The sequence below is a fragment of the Oncorhynchus gorbuscha genome, linkage group LG03, assembly GCF_021184085.1.
Source record: "Oncorhynchus gorbuscha isolate QuinsamMale2020 ecotype Even-year linkage group LG03, OgorEven_v1.0, whole genome shotgun sequence".
In the NCBI taxonomy this organism is placed as follows: Eukaryota; Metazoa; Chordata; class Actinopteri; order Salmoniformes; family Salmonidae; genus Oncorhynchus; species Oncorhynchus gorbuscha.
The window spans coordinates 92,574,580-92,592,730 of NC_060175.1; the positions used below are offsets into that span (position 1 = coordinate 92,574,580).

General features: G+C 42.1%; 1 protein-coding gene across 5 annotated transcripts in view; it reads left to right on the forward strand.

Moving 5' to 3' along the window:
* Window positions 1–6,887: 6,887 nt before the first annotated feature.
* Window positions 6,888–18,151, forward strand: part of LOC124032231 (nck-associated protein 5-like) — a 34,657-nt gene continuing 23,393 nt past the window's right edge. For 4 of the 5 annotated variants that reach the window (XR_006838227.1, XM_046344474.1, XM_046344476.1 and 1 more), the window contains exon 1: window positions 6,888–7,031. Coding sequence is in view for 4 of the 5 variants with exons in the window: in XM_046344474.1 (XP_046200430.1) it covers window positions 6,991–7,031 (41 nt within the window). In the remaining variant the exon portion in view is untranslated. Of the gene's footprint in view, window positions 7,032–14,465; window positions 15,607–18,151 lie in introns of those variants that run through there. The other variant, XM_046344475.1, reaches the window with a different exon arrangement.

Here is an 18,151-nt window from a genome sequence, read left to right on the forward strand (position 1 = left end):
ATGAGCTGTAGTCGATGAACAGCATTCTCACATAGGTATTCCTCTTGTCCAGATGGGTTAGGGCAGTGTGCAGTGTGGTTGAGATTGCATTGTCTGTGGACCTATTTGGGCGGTAAGCAAATTGGAGTGGGTCTAGGGTGTCAGTTACCTTAACTTTCTTGGAAACAGGAACAATGGTGGCCCTCTTGAAGCATGTGGGAACAGCAGACTGGGATAAGGCTTGATTGAATATGTCCGTAAATACACCAGCCAGCTGGTCTGCGCATGCTCTGAGGGCGCGGCTGGGGATGCAGTCTGGGCCTGCAGCCTTGCGAGGGTTAACACGTTTAAATGTTTTACTCACCTCAGAGCGGGCAAAAAAGTTATTTAGTCTGCCTGGGAGCAAGACATCCTGGTCCGTGACGGGGCTGGTTTTCTATTTGTAATCCGTGATTGACTGTAGACCCTGCCACATACCTCTTGTGTCTGAGCTGTTGAATTGAGATTCTACTTTGTCTCTATACTGACGCTTAGCTTGTTTGATTGCCTTGAGGAGGGAATAGCTACACTATTTGTATTCGGTCATGTTTCCGGCCACCTTGCCCTGATTAAAAGCAGTGGTTCGCGCTTTCAGTTTCACGCGAATGCTGCCATCAATCCACGGTTTCTGGTTTGGGAATGTTTTAATCGTTGCTATGGGAACGACATCTTCAAGCACGTTCTAATGAACTCGCACACCGAATCAGCGTATTCGTCAATGTTGTTGTCTGACGCAATACGAAAAACATATCCCAGTCCACGTGATGGAAGCAGTCTTGGAGTGTGGAATCAGATTGGTCGGACCAGCTTTGGACAGACCTCAGCGTGGGAGCTTCTTGTTTTAGTTTCTGTCTGTAGGCAGGGATCAACAAAATGGAGTCGTGGTCAGCTTTTCCAATTTTGGAATGAGATGTTCGACGAGCACGTGTCCACATAGTTTTGATCATGTGTACATACCTCAAGTACCTTGTACCTCTGCACATTGATCTGGTACAGATACTCGCTGTATATAGCTCCATTCTTGTATATATATTTTTCCTCGTTTAGTTACAAAAATAAAATAGTAACTCTGCGTTGTTGGGAAATGTTCTGTAAGCAAGCATTTCACTGAGTTGTCTACACCAGTTGTATTCGGCGCATGTATGAAATTAAATGATTTCATTTATCTGAAAGTTTCACATAGGCAGAAATTATATATTTTTTTTATACAATAACATATTATAGATTGAAGGCAGGACATGGCAATAGTGGGCTTGGTGCTAAAATGACATTCCAGATTTGGACTATAAGAAAGTCAGTTTGTAGAAATGTGTTTTAAGGCCTGTTTTTAAAAGTTCAGATTGGTGGAGCAGCTCTGGTCAGGGAAAGAGTTCCATAGGTGAGGGGCAAGAGATCAGAAGGCTCAGTCCCCCGAAGTACATTCCTTGGGATCTTGAAGCAGTGGTGTGTTGGAGTGGCATGTGTGATGTGGCTCATTGATAGAAATTGGTCGCTAAAGTAGGTGGGGCAAAATCCATTCAAGGTTTTAAACACTAGGAGGAGAATTTTAAAGTCAGTCCTATAGTTGACCGGTAGCCAGTGGAGTTTGGCAAGGATGTGGGTGTTGTGGACTTTTCTAGAGAAGCCTCTGAAGTGATTTGGCTGGAAGGACCCCGAACAGTGTTGTCGATTCGGGAGACGATCAATGTGTGGATGATTTTCTCTGCATCTGGCTGCGAAAGCGATGGTTTGAGCTGGGCGATGCTTCTTAGATGGAAAAAATAGTTTTTTGCAGATATGTTTTATATGGGCATCAAAGGACAGCGAAGGATCAAACTTTACTCCCGGGTTTAAGAAGACAGAAGGATTGCTTGACCATCAGTTTTAGTGCAGATGTTTTCAGCACTGGTGACCTGCTTGGGTGTCCCAATAAGCACTGGTGACCTGCTTGGGTGTCCCAATAAGCACTGGTGACCTGCTTGGGTGTCCCAATAAGCACTGGTGACCTGCTTGGGTGTCCCAATAAGCACTGGTGACCTGCTTGGGTGTCCCAATAAGCACTGGTGACCTGCTTGGGTGTCCCAATAAGCACTGGTGACCTGCTTGGGTGTCCCAATAAGCCTAGCCTCTGTCTTGTTGAAGTTCAGCTAGAGGAAGTTCTTTCATTCAATCCCCGATGTCATCTGGGCAGCTGCTAGGGCTGAGATGGTGTCCTGATTTGTGTTAATATATAATTGTGTATCGTCAGCGTAGCCGTGGAAGTTGATGTTATTCACTCAGTATACCAAACATTAGGAACACCTTCCTAATATTGAGTTGCATCATCACCCCTTTGACCTCAGAACCGCCTCAGTTTGTCAGGGCATGGGCTCTACAAGGTGTCGAAAGCATTCCACAGGCATTGTTGACTCTCTAATGCTTTCAACAGTTTTATCAAATTGGCTGGATGTCCTTTGGGTGGTGGACCATTCTTGATTCACACTGTTGAGTGTGAAAAACCCACCAGCGTTGCAGTTCTTGACACAAACTGGTGCGCCTGGTACCTACTACCATACCCTGTTCAAAGGCTCTTACATCTTTTGTTTTGCACATTCGCCCTCAATGGCACACACACAATCCATGCCTTAATGATTAAAAATCCTTCTTTAACCGGTCTCCTCCCCTTCATTTACACTGATTTGAAGTGGATTTAACAAGTGACATCAATAACGGATCATAGCTTTCACCTGGTCAGTCTGTCATGGAAAGAGCAGGTGATCTTAATGTTTTGTATACTCAGTGAAGTCTCTGAGGATTTGGCTGAGAGGGAGCATGTAGATTAGGAACAGAATAGGTCCCAAAACGGACCCCTGTGGGACACCATGTGTGACTGTAGACTCCTCCGATCTGGATTTCCAATCGTGATTTACTGCTTCCTATTGGAGAGGTAGGTGGAGAACCAGTTCAGAGCAGTTCCGGAGACTGCAATGTGCTCTCTGAGACACCACAGGAGGATGTCTTGGGCAAAGGTGTCAAAAGTAGAACAGATCTAAGAGGATGAGGAGGAGGCTAAGTGACCCAGAATCTGCAGCCATCAGTAGGTTGTTGCTAACTTTCACCTGAGCTGTTTTGGTGCTGTGCAAGGGCCAAAAGCGAGACTGGAAAAATGTGTACAGCTGATTGGAAGACCGATGGAATTGAAGCTGGTTTGCAGCCACTTTCTCCAATACTTTTGTTAGAAAGGGTGAGGATGGAGCTGTAGTTGGATAGGATGTTTTGAAGAGTGATTGCATTGGTACCTCACCGGTCAGCAGGGACTTGTTGATGAGGGTGGTGACAAACTGAAGTTGGCTAGATGAGCAGGTTTTGTGTAGGGATAGGGTCAAGGGAGCAAGTGATTGACTGTAGTGGTGGATGGAACTTTGTGAAGTTGCTGAGGGGAGGGGCATTCTGGGTTGGGGGTTCAGGACAGAGTGGGTGCAGGTCGACTTAGAGGAAAGGCACTCAAGGCTGAAGCAAGGCACTCGACTGAAAATCAGCAGCAGATTGTGGGTTTAAAATGAAGCCGTCTCTGTATATAACAGCAAGGCATTGACTGCTCTCCTTTTCAATGTATTTACAGTGCATTCAGTAAGTATTCAGACCCCTTGACTTTTTCCACATTTTGTTACATTACAGCCTTATTCTAAAATGGATTAAATAAATGTTTTTCCTCATCAATCTACACACAATACCCTATAATGACGAAGCAAATACAGTTTTTTTTTAATGTTTGCAAATGAGAGTTGTCTGGTCCATTCTGTTTCCATTGATTATCCTTGATGTTTACAACTTTATTGGAGTCCACCTGTGGTAAATTTAATTTGGACATGATTGGAAAGGCACACAACTGTCTATAAGGTCCCACAATTGTCAGAGCAAAAACCAAGCCGTAATGTCAATGGAATTGACCATAGAGCTCCGAGACAGGATTGTGTTGAGGCACATATCTGGGGAAGGGTACCAAAAAATTTCTGCAACATTAAAGATCCCCAAGAACACAGTGGCCGCCATCATTCTTAAATGGAAGAATGACACAACTTCCTAGAGCTGGCCGCCCGGCCAAACTGAGCAATCGGGGGAGAATGTCCTTGGTTAGGGATTTGACCAAGAAACTGATGGTCACTCCGACAGAGCTCCAGAGTTCTTTTGGGGAGATGGGAGACCCTTCCAGAAGGACAACCATCTCTACAGCACTCCACCAATCAGGCCTTTATGGTAGAGTGGGCAGACAGAACCCACTCCCTAGTAAAAGGCACATGAAAGCATGCTTAGAGTTTGCCAAAAGGCACCTAAACTACTCAGACCTTGAGAAACAAGAATCTCTGGCCTGATGAAACCAAGATTGAACTCTTTGGCTTGAGCCCGGACTTGAACCCGAATATCTCTGGAGAGACCTGAAAATAGCTGTGCAGCGACACTCCCTAGCCAACCTGACAGAGCGAGAGGATCTGCAGAAAAGAATGGGAGAAACTCCCCAAATACAGGTGTGCCAAGCTTGTAGAGTCATACCCAAGTGGAATTGAGGCTGTAATCGCTAAAGGTTCTGAATACTTATGAAACTGAAATATCACATTTAATTAATTTTTTAATACATTTGAAACATTTCTAAAAACCTGTTTTTGCTTTGTCATTATGGGGTATTTTGTGTAGGTGAAGGGGGCGGAAACAATTTCATCCATTTTAGAATAAGGCTGTAACATAACATTTGGAAAAAGTCAAGGGGTCTGAATACTTTCCGAATATGTATATCCAGGCGGCGCTGCCTCATTTTGATGGTAAAGGTCCCCTCTTTGAGCCATGTTTCAGATCATGTCAGTCATTGTCTGAGAAACTCATACAAACGAGGACTTGTTAAGTATTGGATATTGTAGATTGCAAAACTTGTGGAGGCATTGATGGAAACTTACATTACATTTAGGTTGATCCACTGTGCTCTGTATGGACTGTATTGGCTTGGAGTGGGTGATGTCATTTGCCTGAGGGTCAGTCTGCAGAAATGGCTGGTGTCCTTTATCGTCCAAGTCCGGTGGGCATGTTGTACTGCACTCATTACGAGTGCACACAATAGACGTTGGTTTGTTAATTAGTCTTCTACCACCTCGCCGTCTACATGTTTTCCATAGGAGCTTGTATTGAAAGAGGCTGTTCTTGAGCTCCTTACATAGGGTTGGTTTTAATCTGTGCAAGACTTCTAAGGAATCCTTCTGTATACTGAATGAAGGTTGCTGCCATTTCTGAATGTTTTGTAAGTCGCTCTGGATAAGAGCGTCTGCTAAATGACTTAAATGTAAATGTAATGTAAATGTAATGTAAATGTTTTGGTCCTGCCTTTGGACTTGTACATGGTAGATGAGATGAGGATCAAGGAAGATTTAGCTAGGCTGACATTGGAAATCAGACATTTTGTAAGTTGATTGGTGAGGTTGGAGAAGTAGCCACATATGCTAACTCTTAATGTTAATGATCAAAATAAAAAAGATTCCTATGATCTTGATAAGCTATCAAAAAACAAAAGGTTGATTTAAAAACTATGTGCATAAAAAAGTTAATAATTTGAAAGAGTAAACTACTACGGCTGCCTCTAGGCACCATGGCAGCCATATCCCAGATGGGTTGGAAGGTTATTTATATAGGAGCAGTGCTCAGTGACATCACTTTCTGAGGCAGGGGCAACCCCTTAAAGCTGCAATATGTAACTTTTTGGGTAACCTGAGCAAATTTACAAAGAAGTGTGAGTTTTAAAAGTGGTAGATCTGTTCTATGTGCGCTATTTCTATGTTTCCCGTTCTTAAGTTTCCTTTTTGTGTCTTTTACTTTTGGTTTTGAACACCAGCTTCAAACAACTGAAAATACAATATTTTTGTTTATGAAGAAGATAGAGGTTCAGATGGTACAATGATTCTCTACTCTATACTTGCTTGTTTTTTCACAAACTAAGGTAAACTATTTGAATTTTAGCAACCAGGAAATGGTGGAGCGATTTCTGCACAGTGCACCTTTAAAACGGGAAGTGATGTTACTGAGCACTGCCTCTAATATAAAGGACCTTCCACGCCCACCTGGGATGTGGATGCTTGATGAAGACCTCAGGGTTGAAACGTTGTCAATTAAAATCTCATGAACAGCAGTGTGCAATGTTTTCCTTTAATTTGTCATGAGTTCACCTGTAACTCCAGCAACTGCAAAGAAGTTCCTGGATGTACATAAGCTCTTCAGATTCTGTTGTGTGTGCAACCCATTTACATTTGTACCGCACTTAGGCTGCATTTACACAGGCAGCCCAATTCTGATATTTTTCCCCTAATTGGTCTTTTGACCAATCACAATAGGCTCTGAAAAAAAGCTGTTGTGAAAAGATCTGATGTGATTGGTCTAAGATCAATTAGTGGGAAAAAAGATCAGAAATGGGCTGTCTGTCTAAATGCAGCCTTAATGTACTTTCTGAAAATGCCTGCATCTTGTTTTGATTTTTCAATGAAAAAAATATTATTCTCCAAAGCATCATCAGTGGAACTTTTGAGACGACAAAGTGACATTAAAAAGTCGTACTTGCCAACATGGAACACAGCCTGACCTAAACTTGGGTTGGATAATACAATTTAATTTGATGACATCACTTTCCCTTACCCAGTCCGAGAAGTCAAATGCTGCAAACAAGCCGAGGCAACCTGGGGTGTATTCATTACCTCTTGCAATGGAAACAGTTTTCCTTTTAAGAACCGAACGAAACGGGGAGGAGCCTGCCTGAATTTGTGCAATTGAAACTCGTTTTTGTTAACCATTTCCGTTTGGGGTAAACAGTTTCTGTTGGAAAACGTTTTGCAACAGAATCTGCGTAATTAATACACCCATGCAGACGAAGCGATAAAACGGCCCAAGACAAGACAGGGGTGGTCTCTCAATACACCGCCTTATATAAAGGTTATTGTATAACGTAGCCATTGAGTATATATTGGGCCAATACATTACTGAATGGTCAGTTTTCAGCAGGACCCACCAAAACTACTATTGGGGTGAGTTTGATTTCAATGTATCGATTCGACTCGCGCGTGTGTTGTCGCACCAATGTGACAAGCGAAATAGGTAAAATAGGCAGTCGTGTTATTGATGTAATGAAATTTGTCTAAATGTCGACAGATTTGTTTTAGCTTTCAAAAAAATAAAACTAAGCGAGTGCAAGTGAGATCAAGTCACATTTGAATGAATTGATCTTGCAATTCAGTTTGGGATAGCATTTCACCTTTGGGTTAACACACCACCTTGACTATGGGGAACCCCTAGATTTCAGTTCAGTATGGAATCTAGGCCAATAAACTTAAGCATTGTTACCAAAATGTGCTCACTTACACCATGAACAGCAGTGACTAATTAAAGTGTAATGGGTGGTAGAAGCACTCCCTCACCCTGGCTCTAATTGTTTACAGATGTTTTTGCATGCCTTTTGTGTCACATACACTACCGTTCAAAAGTTTGGGGTCACTTAGAAATGTCCTTGTTTTTGAAAGAAACAACATTTATCAGAAATACAGTGTAGACATTGGTAATGTTGTGAATGACTATTGTAGCTGGAAACGGCTGATTTAAAAAAAATGTAATATCTACATAGTCATAGACTCATTATCTGCAACCATCACTCCTTTGCTCCAATGGCATGTTGTTAGCTAATCCAAGTATATCATTTATAAAAGGCTAATTGATGCTTAGAAAACCCTTTTGCAATTATATTTGCACAGCTGAAAACTGTTGTCCAGATTTAAATCAGCAATAAAACTGCCCTTTAGACTAGTTGAGTATCTGGAGCATCAGCATTTGTGGGTTTGCTTACAGGCTCAAAATGGCCAGAAGCAGATCCTAATGAAACTATTCTTGTTCTGAGAAATGAAGGCTATTCCATGCAAGAAATTGCCAAGAAACTGAAGATCTTGTACAACGCTGTGTACTACCTTCACAGAGCAGCACAAACCGTCCCTAACCAGAATAGAAAGAGGAGTAGGAGGCCCCAGTGCACAATTGAGCAAGAGGACAAGTACATTAGTGTCTAGTTTGAGAAACGGATGCCTCACAAGTCCTCAACGAGGAGCTTCATTAAATAGTATCCGCAAAACACCAGTCTCAACGTCAACAGTGAAGCGGCAACTCCAGGATGCTGGCATTCTAGGCAGAGTTGCAATGAAAAAGCCAAATCTCAGACTGGCCAATAAAAATAAAAGATTAAGATTGGGGGAAAAAGAACACAGACACTGGACAGAGGAACTCTGCCTAGTAGGCCAGCATCCCGGAGTTGCCTCTTCACTGTTGACGTTGAGACGGGTGTTTTGCGGATACTATTTAATGAAGCAGCAAGTTGAAGACTTGTGAGGCATCTGTTTCTCAACCTAGATACTATAATGTACTTGTCCTCTTGCTCAGTTGTGCACTGGGGCCTCCCACTACTCTTTATATTCTGGTTAGGGACGGTTTGCTCTGTTCTGTGAAGGGAGTAGTACACATTTATTACTGGCCATTTTGAGCCTGTAATCAAACTCACAGATTCTGATTCTCCAGATACTCAAATAGTCCAAAGAAGTCCAGTTGTGTTGCTTCTTTAATCAGGACGACAGTTTTCAACTGTGCTAACATAATTGCAAAACGGTTTTCTAATGATCAATTAGCCTTTTTGAATGAAAAACTTGGATTAGCTAACACAATGTGCCATTGGAACACAGGAGTGATGGTTGCTGATAATGGGCCTCTGTACACTTATGTTGATATTCAATTAAAAATCAGCCATTTCCAGCTACATTGTTAATGTTGTAAATGACTAATGTCTACACTGAATTTCTGATCAATTTGGTGTTATTTTAATTGACAAAAAAATGTGCTTTTCTTTCAAAAACAGGGACATTTCTAAGTGACTCCAAACTTTTGAACAGTAGTGTATGCCTGTGAGACACAGTTGCTATATGTCATCATGTTATAAGAATGGGATTGTTGCATATATTTTTGAATGATTTACAAGTTTAAAACATGATGAATATTGGATCCATTGAGATAAAAATGAATTATATACTTCCCTTAATTGCAACAAGACTGTCTTTAAAATATGCAAATCATGTTACATCTGACATAGTAGCAGATGATCAAAATATGTGTTTATTTGGCCATTGATCATCAAGCTTCCATGTATCCATTGTGTTCTGAGTCTGACAGAATCATGCTGACATTTGAACATCATTACGATATCCAAATACTCACAGAAGACATCCGCCATAACATTTTAGACCAAGACTAGAGGTAGACTTAGTGTTTGACTATTCCTTGGGCTCCTACTCATGGAATAGGCCTAATTTTGTACTTTTTAAAATGTAACATTTATTTTGAATTTTTAGATTAGAACCTCTGTAAAGTCAAGGTAATTAATTCCCTAGCGGTCACTATGATCCTGGTTGTGTTGACTGCTCTAGTGTAGTTAACCTAATTCAGCTTGTCAACCATTCATATCGGGTTTGCTAAATTAGGGTTGGAGTAGAAATCTACAGGACGGTAGCTCTCCAGGAACAGGGTTGGAGAGCCCTGAATTAGACTATTGATAACAGTTACGTCTGCACAGGGCTCCATTCAGACACGCTTCTACAGTGCTGTTATTGAATGCCTTCCACAGATGGGTCACATTGTCACTAGGCCATACCTTTCTTAAACCTGCTGCTTCCCCTCGGTGCATATGCCTCATCAGCATCCTTTGAAGATGGGCAGGGCTACCCCTCTCTAGCCTTGCTGACGCGACCCATGTGACTTTGAGTTGGGTGTCAGCCAGACTAACCCCACTCCCGTCTCGTCTTATCAGTTTTTCGTCTAATTCCCTCTGCACCCCCGCCATCTGCTGCATGCAGGTAGTTACCATGGTTATGCAGCCGCACCAGCCGAGGCGCTTCTGGAGCTGCATCACATTGGCATGTACAAATGTTCATAAATTACCCTGTGTAGCTGGAATGATATGGCCGAGCTCAAAGCAGGAGGCAGGACCAAGGTCTCCCCGAGACATCACTACTGTTTCCAAACACACTGCAGAAATTTGGATGAAAGAACATTTCCCTCATCTGCATTGTTTTACCCAGCAGCCTTTTTTGTTTCTCCATTTCTTAAAAAAAAACACACAAACCACAGAATCAGAAGAGTTGGTGCCTGTGTGTCAGTCAACTGGAATGTTCTGCTAAAGGCAGAACATTATTTATGGGTCATTAAGAACAGCTTAAACTATTCCCCTGGTATTTGTCTACTAATAAACTGTATCAAATCATTTGCTTGGTAGAAAATAACAATAGCCTTTTGGGCTTAGATATAGGCCTATACTGCAACAATTCATTCATCTGTGAGTGTTCCTCAAAGTGTAAAGGACTACAACTCGTTCAAAATCCACCCTAAAATGGAATCTGTGGTCACACAAACATTGCAGTTGGTTAAAACACCTCCACAAAGCAGCTGTAACAAACATCTAATTCATCGCGTCAACCAGGATATATGGCTTGTAGTGGCTTTAATCAATTCAAGCAAGCCAGGTCAATGGCACACATCCGGTTTGGCCAATGACATGTTAAATGGTTTTGGTCGTGATTGTGAAAACAACCTGATCTGAAAGAACATGAAGTGACAGAAATAAAAAAATTGGTTCATTCACTCATGGATTGCCATCCAAAATAGTGCTCCTTTATGCTTAAAATGGTGCATTGTTAGGGTACTGCCTTTTAAAAATCAATACATCACTTCTACAAGCGACTTAGTAAAAAACAGTACCTCACTCCTACAAGCGGCTTAGTAAAAATCAGTACCTCACTCCTACAAGCGGCTTAGTAAAAAATCAGTACCTCACTCCTACAAGCGGCTTAGTAAAAATCAGTACATCACTCCTACAAGCGGCTTAGTAAAAATCAGTACATCACTCCTACAAGCGGCTTAGTAAAAATCAGTACATCACTCCTACAAGCGGCTTAGTAAAAAATCAGTACATCACTCCTACAAGCGGCTTAGTAAAAAATCAGTACATCACTCCTACAAGCGGCTTAGTAAGCTTAGGATATGCCTTGTTTCTAGTATGTTTAAAATTTAGGCTCTCCTACTTAAAACCGCTACCATCAATCTAATTTCTCAATGCACTAGAAACACATGAAGATACTTGGACATACCATGAACATTATACATAGCTAGCTACCCTCTGGCATCTGTATGATCAATTGTTTTGATAAAGAGATGGCTCTTGGTCATCTCAGACAGTCAAAATAAAAGATGTATGGAGTTTCCAACCATATAGTAACCTCTTTGTAATGTCAATGGGCTTCAATTATATATATTTTATTCTATGAATAAGTCTTTCTGGGTCTGGCCAGACATGAGAACAAAGGATGTGGATGTTGGGATGTGAGAACATGCTTGGCTTCAGCTGAGCTGGTTCTGTGGGCGTCTGTACTGACTGACACGGTCTGCGTCTCAAACGGCACTCTATTCTCAACATAGTGTACTACTTTTGACTAGAGCTCTATTGGCTCTAGTCTAAAGTAGTGCACTATATAGGGAATAGAGTGCCGTGTAGGACACGCCCACGATGCCTGGTGTCCAGATGTTAGCGGCTGGCTGTGAGCCTGCCCACATGTTAATGGTCCCTGCACCTCTCTGGCCCTGAGAAACCACCCTGTTCTTCTATAGCCAGGACCACAATCAGTAGGCAAACATTGTGGAACATTGCAGGGGTCCGGGGTTGTGTCCAGTAGGTATAACACAGAAACAAAATGTTTTGAGCTGGTGAAACGGTGAGTTATTACCTGAATTTGTTCAGTAAGGAAGGCTGCACTCCTAGAAAAAAAGGTTCTTGATTGAACCAAAGGGTTCATTGATCAGAACCTCAGGGTTGCTATATAGAACCTTAAGGGTGCAGTATACAAAACATTAAGTACATGACAGACTAGCCAAAAGTTATGATCCTTTTTTGATGTCACTTGTTAAATCCACTTCAGTCCGTGTAGAAGAAGGGGAGGAGACTGGTTAAAGAATGATTTTTAAACCGAGACAATTGAGACATTTATTATGTTTGTGTGCCATTCAGAGGGTAAATGGGCAAGACAAAAGATATGTGGCTTTGAACGGGGTATGGTAGTACAGTAGGTGCCAGGCGGACTGGTTTGTCAAGACCTGCAATGCTGCTGGGTTTTTCATGCTTGACAGTTTCCTGTGTGTATCAATAATGGTCCACCACCCAAAGGACATACAGCCAACTTGAACAACTGTGGGAAGCATTGGAGTCGACATGGGCCAGCATTCCTGTGGAATGTTTTTGGGGACACACACACCTTAACTCAAAGTCTAATTTAAAACCCTAATCCCCATTGACAGCAGTGAGGTTCACTTTGCAAACCATCCAACCACTCAACGAGGAAGAAGCATGTCCATCTGACTGACACAACCTGTCAATGTATAGATGAATTTCTTTATTGTGTTAGGGATATATTGATTTGAAGGTTGGATGCAGTGTATTTTTGTGCCTTTTTAGTTTTACAGGTTCAGGGCAGGTAGAACCTTGAGGATTTTTTATTTTTATGGAGAAAGCCAGTCTTATAGAATGGACTTGGTTTTCATAGGGTAGCCTAGTGGTTAGAGCGTTGGACTAGTAACCGGAAGGTTGCAAGTTCAAATCCCCGAGCTGAGAAGGTACAAATCTGTCGTTCTGCCCCTGAACAGGCAGTTAACTCACTGTTCCTAGGCCGTCATTGAAAATAAGAATTTGTTCTTAACTGACTTGCCTAGTAAAATAAAGGTAAAATAAAAAAATAAAATACTGTTTGCGTTGTGTTTAAGTCAAATATCCTGCCATGTCTTCGCCCATCTGTAAGGTGCCACGTTGAACAGTGCTCTGTGGTGGCCGGGTCTGTCAGCATGTCACACCGGTTGTTACTAAGAGGACTCCAGTTGTCATTGTACTATTTGCAGCTGTATAAAACCTGTCTGTAAAAAATAGGCAAGACATGTTATAAAAATGACTTGAGTTTAATGTTTAGTGAAATGTAAGAAGAACAATACAGTACATTATTATTGAACATTAATCAAATATTTTTTACCTGGAAGACATGTGTTGTTATTCTGGCTACAGAATAATGTTTTTCTGTGGTGGATCTGTCTTTTTATGCATTTTAAAGGAATGTCTTTGTATACACCACATGAATAGTTAAAATCAGCAATGCAGAAGCTATAGTACATGCCGGATGTCTCTGGAATGGATAGTACGATTTGAGACTTCATGGTCTTTCTTAAAGGATTCGCTGAAGCTTCATGCAAATTACCATAGAGGCCACCATTCCCCTTTTATAGCCCCAGCTGTGGACCCACCCTACCCATCTCCCAGTAGAGAGAGTGTGTGTGTGTGTGTCTCCCAGCAGAGCACAGAAGCAGCCAGTGTCACATTTCTTATAGGTGGATTAGCTCCACCTCCCATGAAGCTGAGCCTATTACAGGCCATTAAACGGTCTGCCTCTCAATAGGGTTTTTTACCTCAGGAGTCTAATTTAAAACCCTAATCCCCTTTGACAGCAACGAGGTTCGCTTTGCAAACCAACCAACTGCTCAATGAGGAAGAAGAATGTGTCAGTCAGATGGACAACCTGTCAATGTATAGCTGAATTTCTTTGTGTTAGGGATATATTGATTTGAAGGTTGGATGCAGTGTATTTTTGTGCCTTTTTAGTCATACAGGTTCAGGGCAGGTAGAACCTTGAGGATTTTGTATTTTTATAGAGAAAGCCAGTCTTATAGAATGGACTTGGTTTTCATACTGTTTGCATTGTGCTTAAGTCAAATGTCCTGCCATGTCTTCGCCCATCTGTAAGGTGCCACGTTGAACAGTGCTCTGTGGTGGCCGGGTCTGTCAGCATGTCACTAGTGACTCAATCTGAATGTCACAATGTACTGTTACTGCAGTTTACCAGTAAGCACTGATAGTTTTATTTATGTTAAGAAATGTGAGATTTTTAGCTACCAGTATTCTGATTTTACTCTACCTCGATCATAAATCCATTACCTATAGCTTACAGTCGCTAACTCCTATCAGTAACATAACATTAGTATTCTATTTGTGGGTCATGATCCTTGAAAAAGTGAATATTTTATGGGTGACTATGGGCCATGGCAGCCTATCTGACCGTCAGAGGGGATTGGTTCCTTGACTGTTCCATTCATTACATCCATCCCATAGAGATAGATGTGAACTAAAGTAGTTCCCTATATAGGGAACAGGGTGCCATTTGGGATGCATTAATGGTCTTCAGCCAGATTCAACCACCATTTATATGACTTTGGATGGAGATGAAAACAGTTTATTCTCACTTCCAACCACTAGGTGGACAGACAGCAATTTCTGTCTCTCTATTGTTGCCCTGCATTGATTGTCTCTTCGATAGCAGGAAGGAGGATACACCTCAACCTAGTGCCATTTTAGATGTAGGTATGGCTGAATTGTTCTCAATACAATATGTGGCAATACAATGATTTTTATCCAATGCCGCGGATGAATCGGCAGAGGTTTAAAAGCTTTTGTCAGAATGTGGCACCACTGGCAAGCTGCTTAGGTTAAAAATACATTCCAAGAGTGAGAGAGCCTGCAGACGCTGACATTCAGGAAAGAACCAAAAGGCTTTTTATTTTGCGTTCCGGGAAGGCTTGAAGTACAGTACATTCAGCTCAGGCCTCTATGTCAAGTCAATTAGGGTCAACGAAGAAAGGATACACCCAACTTTCTATTAGTAATGATGTGATATTTACTAGAAAATACTAAACAATTAGGCATGCTGGTGTAAGGCATTAATTAAAGCTGTTATTTGAAAGCATCATTAGCTGCTTAATCAATTCACAAATGAATAATGCTGTTACAAATCAAACGGCATATTCTAATTATTAGCTTTATGTATTGGTTGTTCATGTATGGTTATTAATTCACTCTGTCTTTCCCTCTGCATATTAATAATAGTCATTAATGGTCTGATTCAGGATCAAATCCTCTTAGCACAGAACTCATGTTCTTTATACAAGCAGTTGAATAGCCCTGGCTGGATAACTCCATTACTAAACCAACCATCTAGCCAGACTGTTGGATATCCTCTCTGGGTCCGCTTTTGTCTGTTACATAGTGGGGTTTCTTTGGAAACATAACACCCTTTCTTTTCTGTCTCGCTCCTTTATGGCCTGACCAGCAGCTGCAGGGTTAATGTTTAGCAGTAGTTGGAGGAGGAGAGAGGTGGGGGCAAGTCTACAGTTATTGTAGTAGGCAGGGTCTATTGGGGCAGGAAGCCTGCCTCCTCACTCGCCCTGGAACAATGGGAGATATTGCAGGCAGACGGCACAGCACAGGGCAGCCGGCGAGAGATGCACACAATTCACATGCTCGAGGATGGGCCTTTTTCTATCAGTAGTTTAGAGGAAACAGTTCCTTATTAGAGGAGAGGGCATCACCTTGTGGATAAATCCTTTCTTCAACTGGAAAATACTTGCATTGTGGGGCTTTTTTTACGACTGATTTTCTTTAGACTGGGGCTCTCTCGGGTGCTTTGAGTGGATGCTAGGATATGAAGCAAGGTGAGACTGGGTGGGCATTTTAGGACAAGCAGATCTGAACATGTATAGTGAAACGTTTTCATTGTTAGGACTGACAATGTAGTCTAGACTATTTGTCCATTTTGTGCCGTTATGGCTGTGTTAGATTTCATTGATTGTGCAGATATGAGATGTAGAGTTGATGTGACCGGTGAGGTGACAGAACCACACCATATGACGTATTCGCTGTGGAGACTGAGAGGACAGATGAACTTGGGAAGCAGAGATCAGACGCCCACAGGCAGGTCTATGTAACCTCTATGTTATTATGAAACACGTATGACACTGTTGCAGCATCAGTGGACAATTTTTGGCGCAACGCTAAGCACTCAGACCCATGTTTAGTCATTTCATTGTTCAACCCAACATGGATGCGTTTTGATTGGGGTTGATTTAGTTTGTTTTATAGATCATAAGAGAGGGGCATGTGTAAACATGTGCTTTGCTGTTTAGTGTGCCCAATTATGACAAAGCCTCCCCGGTCTCTCTGTATCGGGACTGGCAGTCTTATAATGCAGTTCCTGTAGGGAGGACGGAGGGTGGGGTTGCCTGGCAAATATTTAGAAATATCCCCACGAGGCCGGCACCACTCAGGTTGATTAGTCTCAGACATGGCATTGATCCAACCTCTGGGTTCTTTTGGGAATCGTCCCTCGGCCCCTCCCCCGATCTGTTATTCCCCCTCTCTCCCCTGTACTTTCAGTCAAAATCTTTTATTGGATGACTAATCTCACTGTTATTTTGTCTAAACATCAGAAGCCACAGTAACAAATGAATCCAATAGTCTGAATATGATCTATGTCACTGTCTAAATGTGTATCTACAGTGACGTACTGTATTTGAGGCTACTGACAGTGTTGATAGTCATGTTTATTCAGATTTATTCCTACGGGGTCGTGATTTTCTTTTAAGATCCTGTTCAATTTGTCTGTCTGAGTCTTCAATGCTGTTTACATCACCTGTTGACACACTTTGATTGTTCACACCGAGAGAACTTCAATCTGTGCCATCCCAGATTGGCAGATGGCGAAGGGTACTGTTTGATATAACCTGAGACGGCCTCCGCCCGGCAGCAGCCAAATCCTCAAGTGTGTGACTGACTGACATGATTTAAGGAGCTTGAAGGGGTTTGGCTCTGCTGAGTTGTCTTTGATTTATACTGTAGCCTTGCCCCCATTCCATGAATATAGAGTGTAGTCTGCAAGTCTGCTCATTCCTTGTGGCATCACACCAGATCGAGCCACTTTGAACTCTGAGCTCCATTCAGATTACCTCACACACACCGCATGATATAAATATCCATGTTACCAAACTCTACAGGCAAAACACATTCTCAAGAAAATCATTGCTCAAGAAGTGCCATTTTTCACAGTTTCTTTGATGTGATCAGGTGTGTGTGCACCCAATAACACTATTTGGCTATGGCAAGTGGATCATAAGGATGTGATCAGGTGTGTGTGCACCCAATAACACTATTTGGCTATGGCAAGTGGATCATAAGAATAATCTCTAACACCAGTTGTTGTTTTTGTCGCACAACAACAGATCACAGGACTTTAACAAATGGAACCGGTGTGTTCTGACTGAGACAGGTATGCAGAATGCTCTGCTCTGTTTGATCTGCAGCTGGAAACCCAAAGTGGGAAAGGCCGATGCTAATCACATTGGAAGTTGACAAGATCTAAAGGATCAGCTTTGGTTTCCCTTGTGGGCGGCTTGGGAGTGAAGAGCTAATACTGTAGCTCTTTATCTAAACTAATCTTGTCTGAAGGAACGCAGCCAGACTAGACTGACTCTGAAGCCTATGGCAGTGACTAAGCATGCTCCTATTTAGCAAGCTACAGTATGAGGACAAGGCAACCTTCCAAATGACACCCTCTTCCCTAAATAATGCTTATGGTCAAAAGTAGTGCACTACATAGGGAATAGGGTGCCACATGGGACTCAACCTATGACAGAGAGCATCGGAGTGTGTTCACATTTAGCTATGAGGGCAAGTCTTGTGGAAACTGAACATAACTACCGATGACAGTACAGTAATGGGGAATCCCAGATTGCAGACTGGTTACATTGATGTTCAATACAGTGCTTTTAATACTGTGTGTCTGCAGCCTGCATGACATGGTATTATCACTGGAACATGAAAGGGGATTTCTTAAAGGCTACTGGGTCTCTCTGCTAAATTATTCATATTTCTTTCATTACACTTTACAATGACTCTGATGGGAAAAAAAGGCAAGATGAGAGGGAGAGGCAGATTGTGGTCTTGGACTGTCTAGGAGGATAGGAAGTCCATACCAGGCCCAGTCCTGATGGTGACATGACATTGCTCTGGGTCTGTATTCACAAAGCGCCTTGAAGTGCTGATCTAGGATCTCGCTGACCATATAATCTTATTTTAATCCAAAAGGCTAGACGGATCCTAGATCAACAGTCTGAGACACTTTATGAATACGGGTCCTGATAATGACAGACATGCTATTTCTCTACGGTCCACACATGCTAAAACCACTTTGAAGCCCCTCTC